General features: G+C 46.8%; 1 protein-coding gene across 8 annotated transcripts in view; it reads right to left on the reverse strand.

Annotated features, from left to right (window-relative positions):
* Positions 1-10,598: 10,598 nt before the first annotated feature.
* The window catches only part of MSI2 (musashi RNA binding protein 2), a 390,499-nt gene continuing 374,213 nt past the window's right edge, over positions 10,599-26,884 (reverse strand). For 3 of the 8 annotated variants that reach the window (XM_027034198.2, XM_053212761.1, XM_053212760.1), the window contains 3 exons: positions 19,926-20,134; positions 17,506-17,578; positions 10,599-15,060 (listed from right to left, as the gene is read on the reverse strand). In XM_027034198.2, coding sequence (XP_026889999.1) covers positions 17,537-17,578; positions 19,926-20,134 — 251 coding nt within the window. In that variant the 3' untranslated portion in view covers positions 10,599-15,060; positions 17,506-17,536. The remainder of the gene's footprint in view (positions 15,061-17,505; positions 17,579-19,925; positions 20,135-26,884) is intronic. The other 5 variants (XM_027034200.2, XR_008294422.1, XM_053212757.1 and 2 more) reach the window with 5 other exon arrangements.

A 26,884-nucleotide genomic window follows, 5' to 3' on the forward strand; every position in this document is an offset into this window, starting at 1 on the left:
CTTCCACAGCCTCCCCGCCGGCCCCCGCCACCCCAGTCTGCCCTGGTTTGCCAATCTTCGCCACGCTGGACCACCAGGCTAAGCTGAGCTGTCTTTCCCGGTCCAGCCCCCGCTGCCTGCCCAGCAACCCTCCATCAATTGTTGCGGCACGGTGGGTGACCACCCACGGAGGTCTTCAAAGCTAATGAAATGGCTTCATTTGTCCCAGATCTCTGAACCCTCCCTAAGTAGTTAAGAGAAGCACATTTTTAGTAAATGTGTTAAACTCGGCAGACTGGACCCTTGGGCGATTGGACCTTCGGCATAGCGGTCTGCTTGCACACCGAGTTGATGAACCTGGATGGACACAGGGAGTGGATGTGGGCAAGTGGGGGAGGCAGCCCAGAGCCGAAGGAGGAAGGGTTCCTCTATCCTGAGCACCGCCCCCCCCCCCCCCCCACCCCGGACTCAACCTGAAGGTGTCACTCTGGTATCACTCCGGTTGTAAGACAACTTGTTATTGAGAAGAGTTCAGGCACCAAACTGTGTCACGTGCATTAGACATCCCACACATTCAAGACCTTGCTGGACGGCACTGTCATTCACTCGTTCCCCCGTCTGCTTTCCTGGGAGAACCGGCGGTGGAGTTACAGCTCCCAGGGAGGAGAGAGTCAGGTGTGTGGGTGCCTATCTGTCCTTCTGTAGTGGGTGTTATACGGGAGGCATAAGAAGACGTGGGTACGGTGGCTTTGGGCAGTGTGGGATGGGGTGTCCAATCCATTGCAGGCACAGTGAGTGGGACCCGTGCTGTTTCCATGGCACTGTTTATGTTATGGTAACTGCAGTCCAGGGTTCCAGGCTGGAGGGATGGTAGGTGATGAGGCTGGAGCTGCAGAAATGGGTTGCATCAGAAGAGTCTAGAAGCCTTCCTGGGAGGTTTGAGTAGTAGCCTGTTTCTCAACTCTATCAGACCCAACCCTCCTTTCTGTAAAACCATGTTGTAATGTCCCCCTTCACTAGCCCCAAAGAAAATCTACAAATAATAGAACGTACTTCAGTACATAAAAACTTCAGTAGAATGCTCAGTCTATAATATAAAGGAGTAATATAATGTAAGTGATTTATAATAAAATACTATGTATCTGCGTCTGTAAACATCTGGGAATGGCTGTTTTCGAGGGCATAATGAAGGGGTCAAATGCTCCTGCTTGTTCAGTCACTGTGAATGTGACACTGTGGATGCAGACTGGCCGAGGGCCATTGCCATCGATGACTTCATTCTCTGAATTAGTGAAGAACCGGGTAATGTTCTGAATGAAACAAAAGCATGTCCTTCTCTTCATTTACATGGTCGTTACACCCCCACATGAGTTATTATGTGTTGAAATTGTGCAAAAACTACTTTGAGTTGACTGTTAAATGAGACAAAAGGCCCAGATAAATATAAGCTGGTTTCATAATAATCTGTGTGAACATCATGTGGGACGCCTCAGGCCTCCTGGGACCCAGGATGAGTCGTCCTCATGCAAGATTGCCCCCACACATCACAGCACCCACAGCTCTGGCCCCGTCTGCTAAGTGCCCACCTTGAGAACCTCTCTGTGGGTCTGGAAGGCCAATAGAGGCCTACGGGATAGTGACATGGTCAGGCTTGGGGTGCAGCATGCCCACCCTGGCAGGTGCTGAGAGCCGGGTGGGGCCGGGGAGGACATTGGCGGCTACTGGAGTAGTCCAGAGGAGAAGTCCACGGCAGAGGGCATTGGGGGCGGGTCCCCAACTGCAGCACAGTCTGGTACACACTGTGGGCTCAACTCCTCGGACACATGGACCATTGACAGGTGTGGTGGGGGTCAGGCAGCGGGGGGAGCAGGGGTACGATTTGGGCTCTGGCAAAAACATGGCCAATTGCTTTTGTCTGCCAATCCACAGAGCCCGTCTTCTCCTGACCCTAAATCCCCACACTGGCTGTGTGTGTTACAGCCCTGATCTCGGCTTGCCCCCCCGTCCCATGTCTAGGCGCCCAGCTCCACTGCCCAGGCCTGGTTCCTGGGGAAGTAAATGCAGCTGCCTCTATAACTCAGACTCAGGGCACTTTGTTTTTTATTCCTTAGGGCTGCCGGAACTGCCCCATCACCCTGTCCCTGCCCCAACCATTGAGCGCCTGTGTTTCCTCTAGGGCTGGGGTTAGTGAGGGGCGAGGGCAGAGGTGATGGTCCCAGGGGTTCTCCAGCCGACTTTCCGAGCACGTAGTGCTGGGTCCTGCTGCTGGGTATCATTTCCAGGGGGATGTAGAAGACAGTCTCTGGCCCTAAATGGCACTGTTATAAACCCTTACAAAGCCAGGCCTTCTTGCTCCTGACATTTTGCCCCTGTTTCCACGTGGCAGACAGCTGTAGCCAAAAGTTATTGAAAAGCAATTTAACTCTTTCCGAAAGTATTCCAAAAAATTCCAAATAGGGATTCTATTTTAATTTTCTTTTACCAGAAGGAGAGAGAGCATGGTGGGCTCCCGGGACTTCTAACGACCGAATGGGGGGGGGGGGTCGTCCTCGTTTCACACACACATGCGTGTGCAGAGACACACGCACACGTACACACACACCGCCCCATGCACACACTTCACGGTCATGGCAGTTGGCTCTGGACATTCCCTACGTTCCCCTTCGCTACCCAGCTCCTGAGGGGTCCTGCCTCTCCCCCGCCCCGCTCACCTAACATACCTGCTCATTTCTCTTTTTCCCAGTAAAGGGGATCCTGGCTTTGGACAGGACATTTCCTTCCCCCTCGCCCCCGCCCCCTGCTCCAAATCTACACGACGGAGACCCAAACCAGGAAAGACCAAATTCTTCTTGGAAGGTGTGGGAGCAGAGGGGACCAGGGAGAAAGGCTGACTTTTTCACAGGTCATTCATTGAACATGGGGACATCAACATTAGCCCACGTTAGACTTCTTATCACACCATGCTTACATGTCCCCCCGCCCCCGCCCCACGCACATAGCTCTCACAGAAACAGCCACATGGGCTGTTTTCGTAATCCCCTCACCTAATTCTTTTATGGATACTCTCACACTTCTTCAATATCAAGTTCTGATATTCATAACCATGACTCTGATTAGTGCAAGACTTCAAAGCGCCTTCTGAATCATTAAAGAAAGATTAAATTACTTTCAGGATAGTTTCAGCATTAAGTGTAGCTGAGCTAATTCAGATTCTCTGAAAATTGGCAATATGATACATCGCAACTTTACACAAGCCAGAGTATTCGGATTAGACCCACCCAAAAGCTCAGCAGAGCTAGGCCATGAGTCCACAGGAACCCATAAATACACAGGCACATCTGGGCAGGAAGCAGAGCCTGAATCCCATCCAGCCAAATGCTGTCACTACCCTGTAAATCTTCCGGAAATTCAAACAGCCGTTAACGTTTGCCGACGTTGTAAGTGATGCTCTCATAATCACTGCCATCTATCTGGGCTTGGCCATGGACAGGGTCATTTGGTTAATGCAGGATTCCATCTTCATTGCTTTGTAACTAGTTTTTAATCAGCGATGATTGCTGAGCTGGGATGCTGTGGGCCAGCTCGCCTGCTCTTTCCTCAGAGAGTGCCCATAAATATGTCACAGCAATTAACCAGAGACCCGCGGGAGGGTGCCGAGGGCGGCAGGAGAGCCAGGCTGCTTGGTGCAGCCACCAGCCTCTTCCCCTCCTCAAGAGGGGCGCCCCGGCCCCCATCCACCTTTGGAGGGTTGGTGAAGGGTATCAGCAGACAAGGGATGCCCTCAAAGAAGCATCTACTCCAATTACTGCTTTTGACTTGCCCAACAGTTTAATCTCCCACAGGGTGGAGGAAATGACCAGTGGTCTGGCCAGTCTGAAATCAATTCTGACCATGAAAGAAAAATGGACTGGCAAACTGGAAATAAGAATCCTGCGGGAAGCGTCTTTATAATATTGTAGGCTGTGCATAAAACGAGGCAGAGAAGGCTTAGCACGTGGAAGCATCCCTTAGAGTTGAGGGAAGCAGAGCACAAAACATTCAAAAAATAATACAAAGTCATTTCTTTATATTACATCCTCTAAAGGAGAGGATGATGTGAGAAGGTGGGAGAACGATTACAAATGCACTTCTGATTGGGCAATGTCAAATGATCCTGATGAAGAAAAGATGGGGACTGTCCCTCAAGATCCAGTGATGGCTGAACAAGTTTCCAAAAGCACCCAAACACCACATTTTTAGCAGCGATATATAAGCGCCCTTTGCTCAGCGCAACAGGTAATGCAGCTCTCTTCATTTTCTGCCAGACTGATGAATGTAGCTTTAATTTTTATTTCCTATTTTGTGATTTTGAGCATATTTTCGTATGTTGAGCCATTTGGATTGGCCCTTCCATAAATCACCTATTCCTGTCTTTTACCCATTTATCTATTGGGTTGCCTTTGGCTTGTCAATTCACAAGACGTCTGTATATACCATGACCTTCAGCCTCTGCGTTGCAAATAATTTCCCCCCAAATCCATCATTGGTCCTACTTAAGTTTAAATTTTTTGCCATGTGAAAACTTTAAGTATTTTTTGTGTTAAAATATTTTTATAATGTTGGATTTTCTTTTTATGCCTTCTGGGTTTCTCATTTTAGCTTTTAAAAAAGCTGCTAGGGGCGCCTGGGTGGCGCAGTCGGTTAAGCGTCCGACTTCAGCCAGGTCACGATCTCGCGGTCCGTGAGTTCGAGCCCCGCGTCAGGCTCAGAGCCTGGAGCCTGTTTCCGATTCAGTGTCTCCCTCTCTCTCTGCCCCTCCCCCCGTTCATGCTCTGTCTCTCTCTGTCCCAAAAATAAATAAAAACGTTGAAAAAAAAAAGCTGCTAGATTGTACATGAATGGTGTAGATTTTCTTGCAATAATTTTATTGTTTTGCATTTAAATCCTTAATCCATCTGGGATTTATTTTTATGAATAACATAGGTTGAAAGTCAACTTTTATTTTAATCTAGTTGAAAAGCCAGCTTTGCTTGTACCACATATTAAGTAATCCATCGTTTTCCCACAGAATTAAACTACTCATTACATTTATCAGACAGTATTAATTCTAATATATACCAGGATCTATTTCAAATCATTTATTCTACTCCACTGATCTATTTGACACTCTTTTTTGTTAAGTTTATTTATTTATTTTTAGTAATCTCTACACCCAACATTGAGGCTCAAACTCATGCCCCCCAGATCAAGAGTCGCATGCTCTTCTGACTGAACCAGCCAGGCACCCACTATTGGACTCTTTCTATATACTTCTGCTGCACTGAGGAGAGCAAAGTGACTTAGGGTAAGTCTTGAGATTTGTTAATACAGATACACTTAATGATCCTCTTTAATACTTTTCTTGCTACTTTGGGAGCATTTATTCTTTTATATAACTTGAAGATTTATTTAAACAATTAAGAAAATCCATGTGAGTTTTTATTGGAATTGTGTTTCTATGTTCTGTATGTTTTACAGTGCATATAAAATTTGGGAGCACTGACATTTTATGATTAGATCTTTCCATTCAAGAATGGGATCTTTTCTTTTTCTTCAGATCTTATTTTATGGTAATATATTTTTAGTAATATATTTTTTTAATGTTTAGTAATATATTTTTTTAATGTCTATTTATTTTTGAGAGAGACAGAGAAAGAGGACAAGTGGGGGAGGGACAGAGAGAGAGGGAGACAGAGGATCCAAAACCGGCTCTGTGCTGACAGTGGAGAGCCCAATGTGGGGCTTGAACCCATGAACCATGAGATCATGGCCTGAGCTGAAGTCAGATGCTTAATTGACTGAGCCACCCAGGCATCTTGGCCTTTAGTAATATTTTATAATTTGATTACTATAGATCCTATGCCTTTCTTATAAACTTATTCCTAAGTGTCCCCCCCCACCCCCCAACACACACACAATTTCATTACTGGGTGTTTATTGCTGAATAGAAGGAGGTCTGGTTGGGTATATTTATCTTGTATCCGGCCACCTTATCAAAGTTTTACATCAATTCCAGTAGCAATTTTATGTATTTGTTTTTTGTTTTGTTTTGTTTTACTGAAATCTCTTGAAATTTCTACGACTATAATCCTATCTTTGTCTTTCCTTTCAATGTTTATATTACTTCATTATCTTTTTGCTTTCTCTAACCTCTAAGACAATATTAAGTATCAAGTCATAGCAGCACCCCTACCCATTCCTTACTTTAATTGAAATAGATTTTGTGTTTCATCATTTAAGATAATTGCCATTGGATTTGGTAGATAGTCTTTATAATATTGTGCATAATTGCTGTCTGTTTGACAAATATTAGCAGATTATGTTGATAGATTTCTTGATATTGGAATATCTTACATTTTTGGAATAAGTCTGCTTGGTCATCATATGCTATACTCTTGATATATCAGTGGATTCTCTTTGCTACAGTTGTAGAATTGTAGAATTTTTGCATCTGAGCAAAGTCTGTGGATGTATTTTTGTTTTATTTCTGTATTGGGTTTTGACATCAAAGCTATGCTAGCATTATAAAATAGTGGAGCTTTCCATATTTTTCTATCATCTGGAATAGTTTAGCATTGGAATTGTCAGTTAAATAAAACTCGTTTGTAAACCCATTTGTACCAAATCCATTTTTCAGTATTAGACCTTTAATTACCCTTTCAATAGCTTTTGTGGTAATAACTTTATTCTGTTTTTCTACTTCTGATCAGTTTTGGTAATTTATATTTGCTAGGAAATTTTTTGCTTTTTCTTAATTTTTAGATTTGTTGCTCTTGGTATTCTTTTCTCATTGCTATCTGGTTTTGTCTCTTTTCTTGCTCCTTGGATTGCATATTTTTGCTCTTTCTTTTTTTATTCAGGGTGACTTGCCTATTTTATAAAAATAGTCTTTGTAAAAATTCAGCTCTTAGATCCCTTCAATGACTTTGTTGTTTTCTATTTTATAGCTTTTAGCTTCTATCAACTTCTTATCTCTATTTTTTTTAGGTGCTGTATACCACCTTAAGATGAATAATAGATTCCTTCACTGAAAAATAATATTTTTTCCCATTGAAGTCATCTAAAGTTATGAATTTTTGAGCAAAGCTTTTGCTGTATGTTACAGATTCAGATACAATGTGTGATTTTGTTGCTTTCTAACTTTCCTCTTTGATCCAAGGACATCCAGAATTGGGTTTCTTAATTTCTGTGCAGTTATAATGGTTATGATCACATTTTAATTATTTCTAATTTTATTGGATTATGATCATGGAATGTGGACTACAAAACTGCCAGTTGTTTAAATAGATATTATTAATTTTATCGGGGCGCCTGGGTGGTTCCGTTGGTTAAGTGTCCAACTCTTGATTTTGGCCCAGGTCATGATCTCATGGTTTGTGAGTTTGAGCCCCTTGTTGGGCTCTCTGTTGGCAGTGCAGAGCCTGCTTGGGATTCTCTCTTTCTCTGCCTCTCCCCTGCTTGTGCACGCTGTATCTCCCTCTCTCTCTCTCTCTCTCTCTCAAAATAAATAAAAACTTAAAAAATACTAATTTTAGCTATCATTTAATTATTAATAATTACATGATTAATATTTTATTAGTTAATAAGTAAAATAAAAATTAGTTAATAGTTAATTATTTATTAGTTAATAAGGAATTAATATTATTTTGCCACACAATGGGTTGATTTTTGTATATATTCCATGGATAAATGACAAAAAATATACATTATTTAAAGATTCTATAGTCTGATGATCATTTACTAACTGCATTATACAATTCCTCTGTCTTTGTTTTTGTCTATTATACATGTCTAGTTCTGAGAGAGGTGCATTAAAGTCTGTAATTGTATTTTAGGGCTCCTGGGTGGCTCAAGTCAGTTGAGCATCTGACTTCAGCTCAGGTCATGATCTCACAGCTCACGGGTTCGAGCCCCGCATCATCCAGCTCTGTGCTGACAGCTCACAGACTGGAGCCTACTTCGGATTCTGTGTCTCCCTCTTCTGCCCCTCCCCCACTCATGCTCTGTCTCTCTCAAAAATAAACATTACAAAAAATTTTAAGACATTGTATTTTAATTTTTATCAAGTTCTCTTTGCACTAGTAGTTTCTGATTTAAGTGTTTAGTTCTTCTGATAACTGAAGCATAGGGTTTATCACCTCTATATCCTCTTGTGTCTTTTGTCATTACAAAATATCCCCTTGAGTGCTTTAAATTCCACCCTGACCCTATTTCAATTCTTGCCCTTTTTTGTTTGTGTTTGCCTGTTTTCTCTTGCCACCCCTTTATTTGCAGCCATGTTTATCATCTAACTGTTTCTATAATAGCAGATAATTGGGTCTTGTTTTCCTAAACACACCTGTTTTGTAATGGTAGAAAATTCAATCCATTCATATTTAGATAATGATGGATTACCTTGCTAGCTTTCCCCCTGTCCTACTTATTATGCTTGCGTTGATCTTAACATTGTTGTTTCTTGGTTTTCTTTTTCCTGGTTTTTTGCTGCTTTGTTTTCTACTTAATATTTTTAGTGTTTCTCCCTGAAAGTTTAGTTTTCTCTAGATTGATATTTTTCCGCCTCTTTTTGGGTACGTTTAGGCCTTTAGGTTAGAGCTCTTTCCCCCAACCCCAACCAGGCACACTCAACACTGATGCTGACGTCGGTCACCGGGCTTGAACCCAGCAGGAAGTCCCGGAGATGACACCGCAATTCTGCCACTGAGGACTTGTAGGACTACGGGCAAATTACCTACCCTCCCTGAACGTTAAAACGCAGTCACGCAACACGTGTGGGACTAACCAGACCATTGTGTGGCTCAGCTAGCATACAGTTGACGCCTCTATTCCCTACTCTTGGGCTTTTGGGATGGAGCTGAGCCATGAGGATGAAGACAAACTTTTCCATGTCAGAATTCCTAAAAGGAATTTCTCGACGGAGCTTCCAGTGGGCTTTCATTTCTGTGGGGCAGCAGGGCTTGTACTCTTCCGTCCGCAAACTTAAGATACCGCAGAGGGCTGACGCTTTGCCCGTGGACATAAGAGGTGGGCCTGGAGCCTAATTCTGTCTCTAGCCCCAGACAGGAAGGGACTCCTTCCATCTTCTCTTTGTCTACATAGCAGCAACGTCCATTAAAATAAAGCTGGAATAAAGCAGGACACAGGAAATTGGAGGAGGGGCCCGAGAAGGCCATCCCCTGGGGACCAAGGTTTTACCCACGGCTCTGAGGAAGCAGTTAGAGGAAGCTTCATCCCTGACAGACCTCTAGGCCTGGTTCTTTACCTCCAGAGCTTAAAGGCCAAGGAAACCCTCTGGTCAGGCCCTGTCTGGACTGCTACCACCAATCTTGGGACTTGCCCTCAACGAACCGTGTCTCAATTCTTTTCTCTTCTCTCCTCTGTTTGATAGCCAGAAGGCAGAAGTATCATAGATGATCTAGTTCTTTCTACACCTTTGATTCCCTTCATTAAGCAAGACTTTGAACTTGGGGGCAAAGGCTGGGCTTCCTAATACCCTTTCAGACTCCTACTGAGGGTCATGGAATTGGTCTTACACCCTCTCCTGTAAGTTGTTGATCACTAGCTGAGGCCTGCAACCCAGAGAGCCACTTAGCTCCTTTGACACACATCTACCATCTGGGTCCTATGATCTCGCTGGACCTTTTGTGTTTGCTCCCCGCCCACCCAAGGGTCCTGAGGTGCTCTGCAATCTGCTCTTCCCCAGCAATGCTCTCTTGTCACTTCTTAAAAATAGCTCCACCAGCTCTCTGGGGCCGGGGGAAGGGCTTCTTCATGCTTCCCTTCTAGAGGGAAGGTGTGATTATGGTGCTACCCTTCTCCCCAAACCAAACAACAGCTCTCCCCCACCCCAGCTCTCTTCTGCAAGTGAAAGAACACCAAACAACTCTGTTCAAAACAGTTTATTGTATTTTATTATTTTTTTTTTTTGTCAGACAAACACATTGATTTCTGGACCACAGTAGAGGATGGAAACCTTTCACAAACTTATTTATTTGAAAATACAAATATAAAATTATACTTTCCACATCTGTGATGTGAGAGACTGCCATCCACATAGTAATTTTTTACAACAGGGCTTTAAGAAAGCCACACACAAAGACCTGAAAGATGCTTGAGATATATATATATATAGATACATATATATGTATATATATAAAAAAAATACTCACTACCAAAGTTGTCATCAGTTTCATACTAAAGTATAAAAGTAAGGGTGAGGTCAGCCACAGTGCTAGGGAAAGTTTTATTTAGATACATTTATGTCCACATGAAACGCTTAGACTTGCATCCTATTACATATGGAATTCTGAGTTTACAATACACCATGAACGGCCGATCGGCTAGCCCACGCTACTCAAGAGGACACTCACAGATTCCACACAGGATGGTACAGTATGTACAGAATACAGCAGAGAGCCTTCTAGGGAGGCTCCGGAACGTCTGTCTCCCAGGCCCCCTCCCCCTCCCCCCTCGTGCCCCTGCCTCCCGGAAATGAAAGCCTGTCTGAGACAATACATTCTGATTATTTGATAGCCAAGTGTTTGAATTAAGCTTGCTTCCCCCAGAGGGGTGGGTTTTATTTATATGTTTTTGTTTGAGTTTACTTACTTTTTTTTTTTTTTGGTTTAAAAAAAAAAAAGAAAAGAAAACAAACATATTACAGTATTAAAGTATTGCTTAACGTACAGCGTCTCCTTGTGTAGTGTCTGTGCCCAGGACTGGGCTGAGCTGATGATTCTGCTTTTCTGTTTAGGGTGAGGGCAGGGGGAGCCCACCAGGGTCTCTCTTCAATGTGCTTGCCAGCCTCCGTCCCTCTGCTCACTCCTGCCCCAACCTCCTTGCTTTTGTCTTCCTTGGAAGACAGCCCCGCTGGTGAAGCACATTCAAGAAAGAAAATTCTCCCCTCCCCTCCCCGCCACCCCTCCCCCCCCAGTCTCCCTCTGTCCCTGTGTGCCACTCCCAACGGATAAAGAGAAGTATGAGTTAGTGTTTCTTTTGTAAACAATTTCATATGCAATATAATACAGAAAGCATGGCTGACCTTCAATAAAAAAATGTAGTAAACTATATTGCTTTATTCTTGATTATGCTGCAGTGAGTGAATGGCAGAATGAAACAGTGTGGTGGTGGTGGTGGCTAAGTCCCTAGCCCTCGTTTGCACTAAAGATCAAAATAGGTTTTGTTTCTCTATTTGGAACCAAAAAAAAAAAAAAAAGGCCACCCCCTCCCCCCTCAAAAACAAAACAAAACAAAAAACCCCAAAATCAAAAACAAAAAACTGAAAACAAAAACTGAACACCTTTCAGGTCATTAGAACCAACAATTACCCAATGATTTTTATACTAGTCTAGCAAGATGTGTGTAACATTCACTGGCTGTGAATTGCTGTGCAGCGAAACATCAGATTGACAGCAACAGAGCCATGCTACCTTAAAGTCCAAGCTACGAGTTCAAATTAAGATGAAGGGTATGAAGGATAGAAACGCAAAGGCCTGTCGGGGCTTCGTTCGAATCAAGCCAATGAGCGACTGGGATAGAACACAAGGCTGTTTGGTTTTCCCGATGGGTGTGAGGAAGGCCACAAACCAGGGCTGAGAAAGCTCCTGGGAAGGGGACCGAAGGCTTGGTCATCCCCGTCAGCCCCATGTCCAGGTAGAACCAGGAATGGGTCCGGGAGCTAATGCCACTCCCTCCCCTCTGCTTGGGAGGAGAGGAGTTCGGGGGTCCCAGGCAGATGGATCTGGAAGCCAGAAAGTCACCCGGTGGCTATTTTATGATTCCGGGGAAAAGCCATCAGCCAAGAGGGGTGCTCCCCCAGGGAAGGCGAAAGGTGGTTCCCATGTTCGCCATTGAGCTTAACGGAAACAAAGACAAGGCTGAACATCAATGCTAAAATAATTTACAAAAATCTTCCAAAATGGACTTCTAGATGAGTGGGGGGACGAACGTGAACCTTAACCTAGGTAGCCACATTAAAACATATCAGATTTCCACGAGATTTGTGCTATGGGCTACTGGGTCTCTTCAAAAGGTATTATAAACATCTAAAACATATTCACACAGATTATCAATTTCTTCTGAGCATTCTTAAAAAAATATTTTTTTCTCTTAGTAAAATCATTTTAATATACCATGCCTCCCTCTTTTAAAAAATAAATTAAAAAAATCCAGTTTTGCATATCTAGCATTAGCATTTAAGGTAGTATGGCACACCCCTTCACAGTTGGGGGGGGGGTGGGTATCTACAAAACGCCGTAGAGTCTGCCGGCATTTGAACATCATGAGACCTTGGGTTCGTTGAAACCACATCAGATCAGCAAAAATAAAATAAAAAGTTGAAATTGGAAAAACAAAATCGAAAGGAAAAAACTGCCCCAAAATTATTAGCATTTTTTTTTTCATAAATAAGAGAAAGTTCTATCCTTACTGGTCCTAAATCTGAGTAACTATGTCTAATTTTTTTTAAACCTTAATTACGTTATATCTATCAATATGTACTAGAAGAAAGAGAAGAAAAAAGGTCACTACACTAGTACCAGGACAGGACGTTTACAAGATAGCCATTTTTATACATTATTAACAGACAGTGATCAACAAAGAGTCTTCTATGAGGTGATGGGGGTTGCAGAGAAAGGAAGGGTAGTACAGTACATCACCAACATGGACAAAATAGTAATTAAATTCCCTAGTCTAGACACTGAATTTCTGGGAATTTATTGTCTTTTTTCTTGTGTGTGTGTGTGTGTGTGTGTGTGTGTTTTAATAAAACTTCTATTTTTTTTTAATTTTATTACTTGAACAAGTTTTGATATTTTAAAAGCGCCCAGCATTTTACTTAACGTGGTTGTTTGGAAACAAAAAAAAAAAAAAGAAAGAAAGAAAAAACCAAAACAAACCCTCACCAAACAACCCAACATTTAATTGGAGAAACAAGATTTTTTTTTTTAAAAAATGTCATTGCTGTTTCATTAGAATTGAAAAAGGCTTTTTTTCTTTCCTTCCAGGTTCGCATTTTGGAGCCTTTTGTTTGAGGATGCTTTTGCCCTACCATGTCTGTGAATGTCTACATTAGTCTACTTTGTTAGTAAAATTTATAAAAATAGGAGTGCAGCAGCTCTTTATAATAAACGTCGCATTCAGTGTCTCATACTGGCTGTGCCTTAAGTACCAAATTTATAAACGTAACAATTTAAAAAATATTAATAAAACGTCAATATCACATTTTAAAAAAGAAAAAAATATATATCCACACTACAATATGTTTTAATGCCATCTATCGAGTTGTACTTCTATAGTTGCTGTTGCCGACCTATTACCAATATTAAAAAAAAGTTAAATTAAAAAATATCCTTCATCATAAGTATCTTTCCCCAACTGAGGACCATATATTATAACAGCCAAATGTCAAACATGTGCAAACAGGAAACTGTCAGTTTTTCCCACCAGTCACAGTGCAGCGATGTTTATACTTTTTATTTTTAAAATTCTGTTTACATCTACAATAAATTAAAAAAAAAAATTCTTCCATAGCCTCTCTGGTGATACTTGCAGCACTGAGGTATTAAAAAAAAAATATATAAACCAAAAGGTTGCTTTCCTAATTTGTAAATAGAAAGTGAATGGAGAGAAGGTTTCGTTAATGCAGGCTTCTCCGCTCCTGGCCCAGGGGGGTGGGGCCCCCCCAGAGCTGGGGGCCGGGGGTGGGGGGGTGGGGGGGAAGGGAGGGGCAAAGAGAGGCAAAGTGTCCTAGGGACCTTTGGAGGTGCTGAAATGGTTGGACGATAGAAAATGATCAAATATTTAAAAATTAAGACTGAAAAAGAATGTCCCCCCACCCCTCCCCACCCAAGCCAAACAGGTGTGCTTTGAAACTTTAAATATGTTAAATATTAAAATTGTAGCTTTGTTTTTAAAAAACGTCTTGGGAAAAGCAGTTTTTCATATTTTAAATAAAAATCTAACTAGACGGTAACATTTGAAGCTGTGCACAGACGAGAGGTTAATATGCTGGTATGACACGAATACAGTTCTTAGGTCTATCACACAGACAGAAGGAGCTGAACAGTGTTCGAACTTTCCCCCGGGGTCGTCCCGGCAGCGGGGTGTCCTTCCACCTCCGAACTGACTTGGTTACCATTCCTTCCCCTCCTTCCCACAGAGCATCGAACTGCCTGGGACCGACTCCCTCACAAAAATATTTTTGATTCTCTTTCTTAATAGTTTCTATGTAGTTAATGGAATTGTATTTACAACGTTTCTTTTTTTTTTAGAATTCACAATTTCAAAAAACCTTATAATATCACCTCTTTCAACAGAAAAAAAGCACTTATAGAAAAGAAGGACACTCAAAACATCGTCGTCCTTACCTTATTGCCGAAAATAGATATACTTAGGTTAACAAAGAGACGTCACAAAAAAGAACCGCTAGAGAGTCTGTTAATTAGCTTACTACATCTCACTTCTTAGACAACGCAAAGTAGAAAGCTTATGCCCATCTCCTACTCCACACTTCACAACTTTGCTTCCGCCGGTGCACAAGCCGCACCAGAAAATCCATACAGTCTCAGAATTGGTACCAAAATATTGAGAGTCATATTACCATCTCAGCATCCTTTAAAAGTGAGAACAGAATCAAAACAAGCCAAAAAAAAAATTTTTTTTTAAGAAAAAATAATACCTTAATATAACAATTATACTATGGTTAGCTTTTAACTAGATATTAAAGCTATATGACTACCGGACTAAGTCAAAATCACTACCAAATGTGATTCAAAGAGATTTAAAAGGAGAACGGGGAAGAGGGGAGAGGAAGGGGGAAACCATCAAGAAAAACAAAAAAAACAAAACAAAACCAAAATCATGGGTTATATACACATTTAAAAGCTGTTGTCATATATTACAGCAGATTCGTGAGATGATGAGATGTAGTCAACCCTCGATCCGAAGTGAGCCATCTCTGGTTGCGATGGGGAGTGAGGCTGGTGGGGGTCCAGGTCTGATGACATCACCTAAACAAAGGGCCACTCAGAAACTTCGCCCAGTCTTGCCTGGACATCCAGGTATGCTCTGCAGGGTACGCAAGGTCGGGGGCGCCCAGAGGAGAACATGAAGTGGGAAGACAGAGAAGACGTGTCAGGCAAACGTACTGTTGACCCCGACTTTTTAACTAGAGCTTTCCAAGTATGACTACATTGGGCTACCAGGTAGGTTTGAACATGGCCAGGCTAACAGCTTCCCAGGGTCACAGCTTGGGAAATCTGACACCTTCGCCCCGCCTGACGCTGTCGAGCGGACAGCTTTGCCACTCATTTTGCTGGTTTGCTATTTTGCCGATTTGATACGGCGCTGTTGCATGCTTGGGGTCATGGCAGGAAACGTGGTCAGCAAATGTGGCCGCGCCGGCTGGTCAGCTACACTGGTGAATTGCAAACTGACCAGTGATGCTTTTTTTTTTTCCTGGTTAAACTTCTGGTTTTTCAAAGCTAAATGTTTAAACACCTGCAACTTTATTAGATACAGTTAGTGCCAACTAAAGATGCAAATTACAAAAAAAAATCTTAAAAAAATTATATTTCATATCAAGGACTCGAGGTCAGGAAAAACACACACAACAAACACCCAGCTTTGGTTATAGGACATAAAGACAGGCCCGGGACTCACAGACCTCCTGAGTCTCCCTTAACTGTGAGCCTGGACCAGTCCTTTGTGGGTGGCACTCAAGGTCAGAGAACGAAACCTCCGTTAGGGACAAAGTGTGTGCTTTGGTTCAAACATGTGACTCAGTTGGCTGGCTTCATCCATTTCGGAGGGGGTGGGTTTTCCCTCCACTCTCCTGGCTATGTCATCTTTCTGTGGGAAGCGGGTCCCAGAGCCAGAGGAGGGGAGGATGGGCCAGAAGCCTTGCCCTCCCCCTATTCCGACAGAAGCTTAGAGGCCCCTGGAGGGCGGGCTGTGCTGGGAAGCCCTTTGCCACCCTCATTTCCAGAAGAGGGACAGGGCAGGGCAGCCCCAGTGTGTGACCTTGCAGGGACCTGCTGTGCCCGGGGGGGGGGGGGGGGGGGGGGTTGGGGTTTAACCCCTCTGTCACCTGACTCCACAAAGGGCGGAGCCACCTCCAACCCCCAGGGTCCACTTTGCTCTCAGAGGAACCTTACTTCCCCTGGGCCCCCAAACCCAGCTTAATTAGTAGTGAGTAGCTCTCCTTCAAACTGTTAGTGGCCTCTGGCTCTGGCCAGCATTGGCCGGGTCAGTGCTGGAAGGGAAGTGGAGGGAGGGGCGGGGAGAATTCACACACGGGGTTTATTTGGTTAAGAGAGGCAGTTGCATTAGTTGAGGTGATTCCTTAGCAGCAACATTAGAGAAATCCAAAAGAGATCTGTGGAGCTCAACTCAACCTGGTCCCCCCACTGAACCCACCGTAGAGGGTCCTGGCTGACTTGGGGGCCTAGAGGGACCCTTTCTATGAGAGAGGCGTCCTACTAACTGCAAACCCATCTCCAGCCTTGTTTCTCTTATGTCCCAACTTAAGAGGCACTCTTACCCCAGCTGGGACCCATCCCCGGCCTCAGCTGTCCCCCTCCCTCTTCCAAAGAGACAGACCCATGCTTCAAGCCCCCCAGCTAACATGCTAACACAGTACCCATTTAGCGCTCATAAGAGAACCCCTCTTCCTTCTCGGTGTCCTTCCCAAGAGCAACAGATACTCCTTTTCCAGTGAGACTGTGGCAAGAGGCTCCCTCACTGACTGCCCCAACCTCCCCTTCTCCTCCACTCCGCCCCTTCCATATCCCCATCAAAGTGATTTAAAAAATGTTTAATTAACTTGAGCTCAGTTTAAAAGGTTAGGAAACTGGCAGGGATCCAAATCCACGTTACGCAGGTGATGTCGTTAATTTAATTTGCTTTTCGTGCGGTAATCTGGATAATTACTCAGTAGTTACTGGCAAAAATGTTTTCTTTTCACTAAAAGATGGAGTCTGGCTGTTTTGACTGCAGGAACCCCATTGGCTGAAGCCAGCGAGCTCCGGGGAGACCGAAAGGGCCCAGGGACCTAAAAGGCCATCTCGCAGGACCCTGGAGGGGTGGGACCCTGGCCCCCTGGCCCCCTGGCCCCCTGGCCCCGCCGGGGGCCTGGCCGAAGCCCAGGGTTCTCCTGCCTCTGTCCCCTTGGGATAGGCACAGCCCCAGATCACCTTCCAGTTTCCTACACTCTTGATCGTATTTCAAGACGGAGAAAGATGAGGGGTGGGGAAGATAAAGAAAAGGAACCGAAATTTCGAACCAAATCAAGAAGAAAAAAAAAAAAAGGTGGGGGCCACGATTAAAGCTGGAGAAAGGGATGAGAGAGTAAAAGACTGGAGTTTTTGCCCCCACCCCCCTGAAAAGGGGTCGGGGAAGAGGAGAGAGAGGTGCGGGCGCGATGAGACCAGGCGCGCGCGTACTTGCACGCCCGTGCGCGTACACGTACGCCACGCCCGGCGGGGCGGAGACACATGGCAGGGAAGGTAATACCTCAGAGTGGGATGGCAACAGAAGCACCTGCTCAATGGTATCCATTTGTAAAGGCCGTTGCAATCAAAGGTCCCTAAAATTGCACAATTGTTAAGGTCATCAGCACGCTATACACGGGAACAGATTGTCATATTCGGGGAAAGGAAATTATCTCTAGGACTAGACTGTGGTTGCCAGCATGAATATGTAATTCTGAGACACCGCGCCACCAGGGGCCGGGAGGCCATCCTTCCCCGCTCCAAGCCCTCTGGCCCCCACTCCCCACCCCCAGCCTGTGTGCTCACCCCAAGGGGGAAATCGAGAGCCAGATTCACGGGGGCTGCGTGGGTGATGGGGAAGGGAAGTCTGTGCCCGAAATGACGGGCGCTGCTGCCCTGAACCCCGGAGGGCAAAGATGACAGTGTCTCTGCCCCGCGGTCCCAACAGCTCCAGCTGGGGAGAGAGCAAGCCCTGCGCAGACACAACGTGATGCCACACGTGGTTATTTCCGAGAAGCATCAACAGGACACAGGTCAAAAGACCCAGGTTTTCCAGAACAAATAGGGTCTGTGTTTCTGTGAGCTGAAAACGGAAATGAGTTGTGCTCTACACATGGTGACAGGCGGTCTCCCGAATTGATGCGGCTCTACCCCGAATAATCATACTCTCGAGTTGGTGCCTTGGCTCATCCGGGGGGGCTGACCCTTGGGGCCGCTGGCTTATGTGATACTGGCTTGGGAAGAAAGGGACAAGGACCCAAACTGCATGGGCCAGGGGTGGTGGCAAAGGGAGTGTGTGTGTGTGTGTGTGTGTGTGTGTGTATGTGAGAGAGACAGAGACAGAGAGAGAGAGAGAATGTGAGAGAGAGCAAGTGTGTGTGTGTGTGTGTGTGTCTATGTGAGACAGTATGTATGAGAGGAAGAGAGAGAGAAAGGGCATGTGTGTGTGTGAGAGAGAGAATGTGACAGAGTATGTGTGAGGGTATGTGTAAGAGAGAGAGAGGAAGAGAGAGTTTCTATGAGAGAGAGGAAGAGAGAGTTTCTATGAAAGAGAGGAAGAGAGAGTTTCTGTGATAGAGAGGAAGAGAGAGAGGGTGAGTGTGTGTGTGTGTGTGTGTGTGAGAGAGAGAGTGTGTAAAAGACAGCGAGAAAGAGAGAGTATGTATGAGAGAGAGAGAAAGAGAGAGAGACAGAGAGAGGGCGAGTATGTGTGTGAGAGAGAAAGAGAGAGGGGGGAGAGTGTGTGTGTGTGTGCATGGGAGAGAGAGGGAGAGGGAGTGTGTATGTGTGAGAGTGTGTGTGCATGTGTAAGATAGCTTGTGAGACGAAGTGTGTGTGTGTGCATGTGCTAAGAGTGTGTGTGTGCACCCGGGCGTGTGCCCGTGTGCGTAGATGTGTGTGGTTTCCAGTGCCGTGGTGGGATGCAGGGAACGGTGGTGACCTGGTGCCCCAGACTGTCTGCACTTGCTGTGTTCTCTCCAGCTCGGCCCTGAGGCTGGGTTTTCCTGACAGGGACAGGACCTGGCACAGCAGACACTCCCATCTTAGCCCCAAACCAAAATGCCTCCAAAATGCTGAAGTTGGCTAGGACGGAGGGTGGCCGAATTTCTGTTTCCCCAATGGAAGGGACAGCGAGCGAGTGGGCTCAGGCACATTCATGCTCACACACACCAGGAGGGGGAAGAACAATACAAATCTGAAAACAGCATGCAAATCTGTTAAGCAAATTTCCATTGCCTGGATTAGTTAGATTATAGAACCACAGAGCATTACAAATATCAAATGCATTTGGCCTTTGCGGGGCTGCAGCTAAGGAACGCAATTGGGAACTTACTTGGAACCTGGAAACTGTAAGAAACATTAGCCAAGGAGACCACCTGGGAGGGAGCCTGAACCCCACACTGTGTCCCAGGGCCAAGCGCTGCCTCTGGACCTCAGGCCCGGGGGACTCTGCCCACCAAGGCTGCTGTCCTGAGGTGGGGCGGGGGGGGGTGTGGTCCCCAAGCTCTGAAGTCCCACGGCCTTCATGGCAGTCTCCAGAAGGCAGGGATCAAGCAGGGGGCTGATACCGAGGACCTGTTATGTGCTAGCAGGTGACACATCCTATTTCCATGAATTTTCACACAATCTTTTGAGGGAGGCGTACTTATTGTCATTTTGTAGCCAGGGACGTGAAGTTTATATATGGACTGGAGGTGACGGAGTGGGGATCTGAACCTGACCTTGCCCGTGTACTCCTTCCGCGCCATCATCGCATGGCCGCATGCGGGCTGCTCAGGAAAAAGCTAAACGGAGGAGCTTCAGCCCTAGGTGGCTGGCGCAGTGTGGACGGGGACCCACTGCCCTCTCCTCAGCCCCCAACCCTGGGCTCTTCTGGTACACTCTCCCATGGGAGACGGGTGGGAAGGAGGAGGCAGGAGGGCAGGGGAGGCGGGTACTTACAGCTATGCCGTGGCCGAAGCCCGAGCCCGGCTGTGGGCTGGCCGCGCTTATGTAATTCCCCACTCCGGAGTCCTGGCTGGCAGGGCCGTACAGATCGGCGACAGGTCCTGGGCTGTTGGCCCCCGGGAAGCCTCCGGGCCGCGCGGGGTTGGAGCCTGCCGGGGAAGCGGGCGCGCCAAAATTCGGTTGAGCACTGTAGCTATTCAGGACTGGTGTGCAGAGAATAGAGCTGGGTATGAGGCCAGAAGCCAGGCATGCACCGGTCATTACAAGCCAAACACTCGAGAAAAACAGCTGAGGCCCAACTTCTAACACTCAACCAAGGCCATGCGAAAACATTAGCAGGGACTCAAGAATACTCAGCCCAGGCTACTACTAAGAAGCTCGGAGCTCCAAAAATAGAGAGAATAAAAAAACAATCATTCAACACACTACGGCAACCAACCCGAGGTGCTTCACTGCCCACCAAATTATCACAATAGAAATAGAGATATATATGGAAGAGAGAGAGGAAAAGAGAGAGAGAGAGATTTTTTTTTTTTTTTTCACATCTGAATTGGTGCTCATGCAGTCTTGTCTAGATCTGGGCACGTTGAGACAGCATTCACATCCCATGCAAACTACAAAGGAACTAGTTTTAGACTACACATTGTGTTAATATTGATATTAAAACGTGACAGGAAACAAAGCAATTTGTGTCCAGGAAAAAAAAAATCGTTGGGGAAGGGATTTAAAATTTTTGTTTGTTTGTTTTACTTTTTCTTATTTGTTTGTTTTTGGATCCATTAAATGACAAATTTGTATTTTTTTCTTTTAAAGACAAAAGAAGATCTCCATTCTCCAGCCCCCCCAACCACTTCCCCCCTCCCCACTGGCTACCTCCTCCCCCCCCACCCCCCATTCATAGCACGGTATGAAAGTCGTCAATACTGAACGTGGTCGGAGGATGGGGTATGTCATGGAAAATTTGGGCATCTTGACATAACTGTAATGATGGTGGCAGGGGTCCCCTTCGGGGGTGGAGAGCAGGGGATGGAGGGAGGGGGTGGGGTGGGGGTGGCGAAATCTGGAGGCTGGGGCCGAAGCTGGGTGAATGCCAATGGTTCTACAGGACACCCACACACTCACCTCCTGCAGTAGAAGGAAAGGGGGGGGTTTAACTTTTTTTTCCTTTTGTTTAAAAAAAAAAAAAGACAAAGAAGTATGAATGCAGAGCATACTGACTGAACCAATTCACAGCTAGAGCACATGGGACCGAAATGCCTCTTTGTTTGTTATCCTCATATAAACTCAGACTGAGACCAAGAGCTAGGAATGCACCTGTGCTACGGAGAGACTTCACAGCCATAGATCCTGACCGTGGTGGTGAGGAGGGGCCGCGGGAGGAGACACTACTGGGCCCCCATCTTCAGCCCCGCCCCCCTCCCCCAATTCCATTATTCCTTCGGTGAGGGCCTGTGAACCAGGTTAATTTTGTCTCATTTTTTCATTACCCCTTAGTAGCTGAAACTTTTTCTTTCCAAAACGGGGGGAGAAACCTTTTTTTTCAAATCGTCAAGAATAAGTTCTCATTGATTTTGAAAACTGAAGGTGAGTCTGGGGGCCAGCCAGTTCTGGGCTACAGCTCACCGAGGTGGAAGAACCAGACGATCTGGACTGGACACATTTCCACGACTCTGGCTCCAAGGGGCTGCTTCTCACTACGATCTTCTCCCCTTGCTTCCCCTGGCATTTCCCTCTCTGCCCCATGACCAGCTGCCTCCAACCTCTGCAGCCCCACCTGGGCCGCGGCCTTGCCCCAGAGATGGGAAGAGACTGACCACACGCCCAAGCCAGGCTGGCTGGAGACCGAGATGGGGCACGAAGATACAAAGGAGGTGCAACAGCCGCGTCTGGCTCCTGACTGAGCGGAGAAGAGGGAAACTGATACCTCCAGGTGCCCTGAGGCCCCTTGGAAGCTGGAGCAGAGAAATGGGTAAACCGGCCAATGGAGGAAACAGGTTGAAGAGGAAAAAATCACGGGGGCTTAGAGTAAGCGAATGGCTGATTTGAGAACGCACCCACAGACAAAGGGGACAGGAATTTTGAATACGTAAGTTTAAACTTGCAGATAACATTTGGCCTTTCTCACCCATGGAGGCAAATATCAAGCCCAGATATTTAAAGGCGGTATTATCTTGGTCTAACACTTTTTTTTTCCTCTGGGCTAAGGAAAATGGAGAGCTCAGACAGTGGACTCCTGGTTTACCCAGGCAGCTGACCCTTGCTATATAAAATACCAAGCTAATTCTGTCTCGGGGTAAAGAGGGGCTAGGGGAGGGGGCCCGCAGTGAAAGATGGAAAGATTTTTTGGCTTCTTACTTCTCTGGCCAGAGGCAGATGTAGGAAGACTGTGGGCAGGACCACCTACCTAGGGGCTGAGGAGAAGGGGGGTTTTGGTCTCGTACCTCTCCATCAGGGAGAGCCACCCAGAGCCTAATCCAACCAGCAGAAGCAGCCTCGGAGGCAGGAAGTAGCATGCCCATGGAAGGATGCTGTCCAGAAACAGCCTCCTCCGTGCGCTTAGAAGACGAGAGGGCTAGTGGTAACCGCCCATCCCGCTACCTCTCCCAGTCCTGTGTGCCCAGGGGGACAACAGCTCACCAGCAGGCCTGAAGGGATTTCACAATACGCAGCTCCTCTTAGCCAACAACACCCCTCCCTGCTCAGTCACCTGCCAGCGAATGACACTGTGAAGAAGGCACCCTATTAGAATGCAGCTCTAAACCTCAACTCCCATATCCTCATAGCGTCCGATCCCTGCTCAAAGTCACCTCGCGGCTCTCCTCCCAGCCAGGGGTGAGAGATCGGTCTGTGGGTCCCCGCCAGAGGGCGCAGCTGGCAGGCGGTAAGCACCCAGTTCTGGGCCGGTTCCCGTTCTCTAGGCTTCTGGGCGGGGGGGGGGGGGGGGGGGGGTGGGGGGTGGAGGAGCCACACCTCTGTGCTGTGCCGCCAACAATCTCTCCTTATCTCTCTGTAGGCAGAAGAGCCAGGCTCCAGAGAGCAGGTTGAAGTCCCCAAACAAGCCATCCGGACACCCGTGCATCTCTGGGCAGGCTCCTAGCAAGCAAACGGCACTGCCTGCTCAGGAGGGAGTGGGGAGTGCCACTTTGCACTCAGACCTGCCAGCAGCTGCACCTGGGAAGGCATTAGGGACAAAATAGGGTTCTTCTTCTGGGACGTTCATACTGATCACTGGCTGGCTACATAGGAAGGGGAGTCATGTGAGGACGTCTCTCCCTCTGAGCTGTGACCTGAGAGGAGAGGCAGGCGGAGAAAGCAAGACGCCGAGTCCCTGACCCGAGGGTGCATCCTATGGCAATCAGCCTTCAGGCAACGCTCAATGAAGTATCTTGGTGGAGGGTGCCTTTGCTCAGATGCTCAGCCTCATTTTGAGAGGCCAGAAACAGTCCCACAAGCCAGGCTGGGTCAGGAAGAGGGGATGGGACATCGCTCTCAATGGGCAAGGGTACCCCATCTACTGCTCAGCTACAGGGGCGTGTGTGTCCGTGTGTGTCAGGAGGGAGGGGTCTCAGTATGTGCTGCTGAATAGACACTGCTAAGTTTTATGACTTGGGACATTATGCCTCCTATCCCAGGAGAGGACACTGTCTTGCAAACACCTAGGCATTTTTGCAGCAAGAGCTATAAGTATTAAGTGGCATGGGGCGAGCCCTGCACCGGGCTGGCAGTTTGGGGACTCACTGTGGGGAGCAGGGCTACTTCTCCATCAGCTGCTCTGGGCAGAATCCACAGCAGTAGTTTAATCCCAGACAGGTTCTTCCTCACCCCTCACCCTTCACCCCCAGTCCCAGCATCCTCTGGGCTTTCCGGGTCCAGGCAGCCCGTATGCTCAGGGAGGCAGCTGTGGTGTAAAGGAGCACTGGACTTGGAGTCAGAAGACCTGAGTGTGACCCTGGCCCTGACCTTAGGGCTGTATGCCTCGGGGTAAACACCTCACGGGCCTGAGTCCCCATCTGTACCGAGTGAGTGCCGTCTGCCTTAGTCTGCCTCTCAGTGGGCTGAGATGAGAAAGAAAATGGTTTGCAATTGGTCAAGTTGAAAACAAACTATTTTTAAAATGGTTGTGTATGCAGAGCCCAATGAGGCAGGTACCATAGGCAGATTTAGGAAAATCTGATATAGGAAAATACAATTCACTGGCCATACAAATCAGGAAGTGATTTACAACAGGGTCCAGTTCATCTACATTGGACCTGATGAAAGGACTCTGAGACAAGGGTTGGCGGGGGGGGGGGGGGGAGGGGGGAGGAGGAAAAGCAACGATGTGGAATCTCACTGAGGCCAGCAAGAGGTAACACATTTGACTTAAAGCTTAAAGTTGGACTTGGATAAAAGGAGGAACTTCCTGCCTATCAAGGGAATAAAACACCTTGATGGCTGACCCAGGAAACCCCAGGGATTCTTATTCCAGAGACCTTAGCAAAGGTCCATCCTGCAGGCTTAGATCCTCACCTGTAGGGGCTGGATGCAAAGCTCATGGGTACCTCAGGCTTTTAAAGCAAGCCCAGGGACATGCCTGCCTTCCAGCGGGCACGCAGTCTGCATGTGGCTCTGGCCAACTGTGGTCAGAAGGGGTTGGGTTGAGAATGCAATTAGTCACTGGGGGTGGGGAAGTCGTAGGAGTGAGAATCAGAGCAGCCTCCTTGTAGGTCTAGGAAAAGTATGGAAGTCCAGCCATCCGCATGATTTCTAAGCGATGCCACTGGACCGGAGGCAGAAAGCAAGAGCCCAGAACTCTGAGGGGGGAGTCCCTGGGAGGGCATCTCTGTCTGGCTCCAAGGCCTGAAAATTGGATTATTACTGATCCAGAGGAAGGAACTGTTGACAAAATCTTTTCTAGATGAGCTCAGCCCGCATATCCGGGATAAGCCAGGGCCCCCTCCAAGTCCCCACGTTAGACCTACGTTCTGGTTTAGTGGGTCTCACATTTTGCCCAAGGGCAGGGCCAGCCCTCAAGACATTTTCAATCATCTGCCTTGCAAATTATCTGCTGCTGCCAGGTTTCATCTCAGGGGGGAGGCCCTGGTGGCCCCTGGCACATTTCCAGAGCACCTGCTGCTTAGGGCCAGACGAATGCAATGGTGGGCCCGTCCTCGCCTAGTCCAGTTCAGAAGGCAGCATGCTGCCGAAACAGAACTCATGACACTATGCATTTCAGGGCCAAGGAGAAGGGAGTTTCATGGCTCTCGTTCCCAACCCCCAGCTCCTGACAGAATGGAGGGCTGGGGACAGAAGCCCCTGTGATATTCTTTGAGGGCAGGGCTGTGTTCATTCATCACACGGAGTTTTAGGGGTTTTGCTTGTTTTAAAGAATGTAAAGAAACTGAAAAAGGGATGAGTGGAGGGGCTGCGTTGCCAGACGGATGCCGGAGAAGAGGTCGAGGTCATTGCCCCTCCAGCTCTCCCCTCTCCCTTCACCTTGTCCGTGTCGTGCTTCTATCTGCCTTCATTAAAAACTCCATAGCAGCAGGGACTGTCTCCCACATTAGCGAGGGACTCCTTAAGGCGGGGTATGTGAACAGGTGGGGGTGCCCTCAGGGTTCTCACGGGGCCCTATGTTCTCCAGAAGAAGAGACACCTGCCTCTCTTCCCCTACAACACTGGGTGCTCGGTGATGCCGGGTCCATAGTACCAACTGGCTGTCAACAGTGGAGACCTTCATGGGTCCCTCTTAACAGCCAGCCACTCCTTGCTCGTGGGCTCTGAAGAATGGCAGCTGGGCAGCCAAGGCCTTCCTGGGAACAGAGTTGAGGACCCCACTTCGAAGTCTCTGCACCCCGCAGAAGTAGTGCCTGCTATAAATTAATGCCGATGGTCAAACGGGGAAGGTCCGCATGAAAAGATAATCCTGTTCCTGCTAACGGAAGGAGAAATACTCAGCTGTGAGTTATTACGGCATGTCTCCAGCAGAGCAAGGGGGGATTACAGTCCAGCAGTCTGCCGGGCCACTATGTCCCAGGGATCCTGGCTTAGACTTGCCTTCTTGAGCTTAGCCTGAAGGTGGGAGAGATAGATAGAGGGGACCAGCAATTACATCCAACCTGGGAAAACTGTATGACACAGTAAATTAGAATCAAATCAGTTCAGGGACCCAGAGGCAGGGACAATCAATTTAATATACTATATATGTGTGTATGTGTGTGTGTGTGTGTGTGTGTGTGTGTGTGTGTGTTTATGCTCTGCTAAAATTCAAGCTATTTCAGAAGGGAAGGAGAAAAAACACTTTAAAACTAGGGGAGGATTAAGAGAGTAACGTGATGATGTTTCCTTTTCCCTGGCTCAATATACAAACAAATATATTACCGGGAGGTACTAACTCAGCCTGACAGCAACAAGTCTGGACATATCCAGAGATGCCTGGATCATCTTAAATGCCACACAGGACCCATGGAGAGTGGCTGCTCATCCACTGGGGCTGACAGGAAAGTCAGTGTCACAAATACTCCAAATGTCGGTTACAGCAGTGCCACAGGCTTAGAAGATTGCTGTTTCTGCTTGATCTCTCAAAAGCGAACCTGCTTCAGACCAGGTGGATGCTGAGGTCTGCCGGTTAACGCTGGCATAGCTCGAGGAGGGAACAGAAGGACGCGAGAACCGAGGACTTGGGACGGATACATTACGTAGAATGGTCTAGGCTTCAGGTCAAAGCACACCCCTCTTGAAGAGATAACTTCACTCCTGGCCGGCTCTGAAGCCCTCATATCATGTGCTAGTCGTGAACCTGGAGATTGATTCTACTAATCAGATCACCCAAACACACAGAATGAACCCATCTGAGAGCTTTGTGGCTAAAACTATGTACTTTATGTTGAGATACAATCTCAACAGAGAATAGCTCATTCACTATCTTGATGCTCTTATTACCAGCCCTGATTTGGGTCTATGGATGTGTCTCC

This window comes from Acinonyx jubatus, chromosome E1 (genome assembly GCF_027475565.1).
Source record: "Acinonyx jubatus isolate Ajub_Pintada_27869175 chromosome E1, VMU_Ajub_asm_v1.0, whole genome shotgun sequence".
In the NCBI taxonomy this organism is placed as follows: Eukaryota; Metazoa; Chordata; class Mammalia; order Carnivora; family Felidae; genus Acinonyx; species Acinonyx jubatus.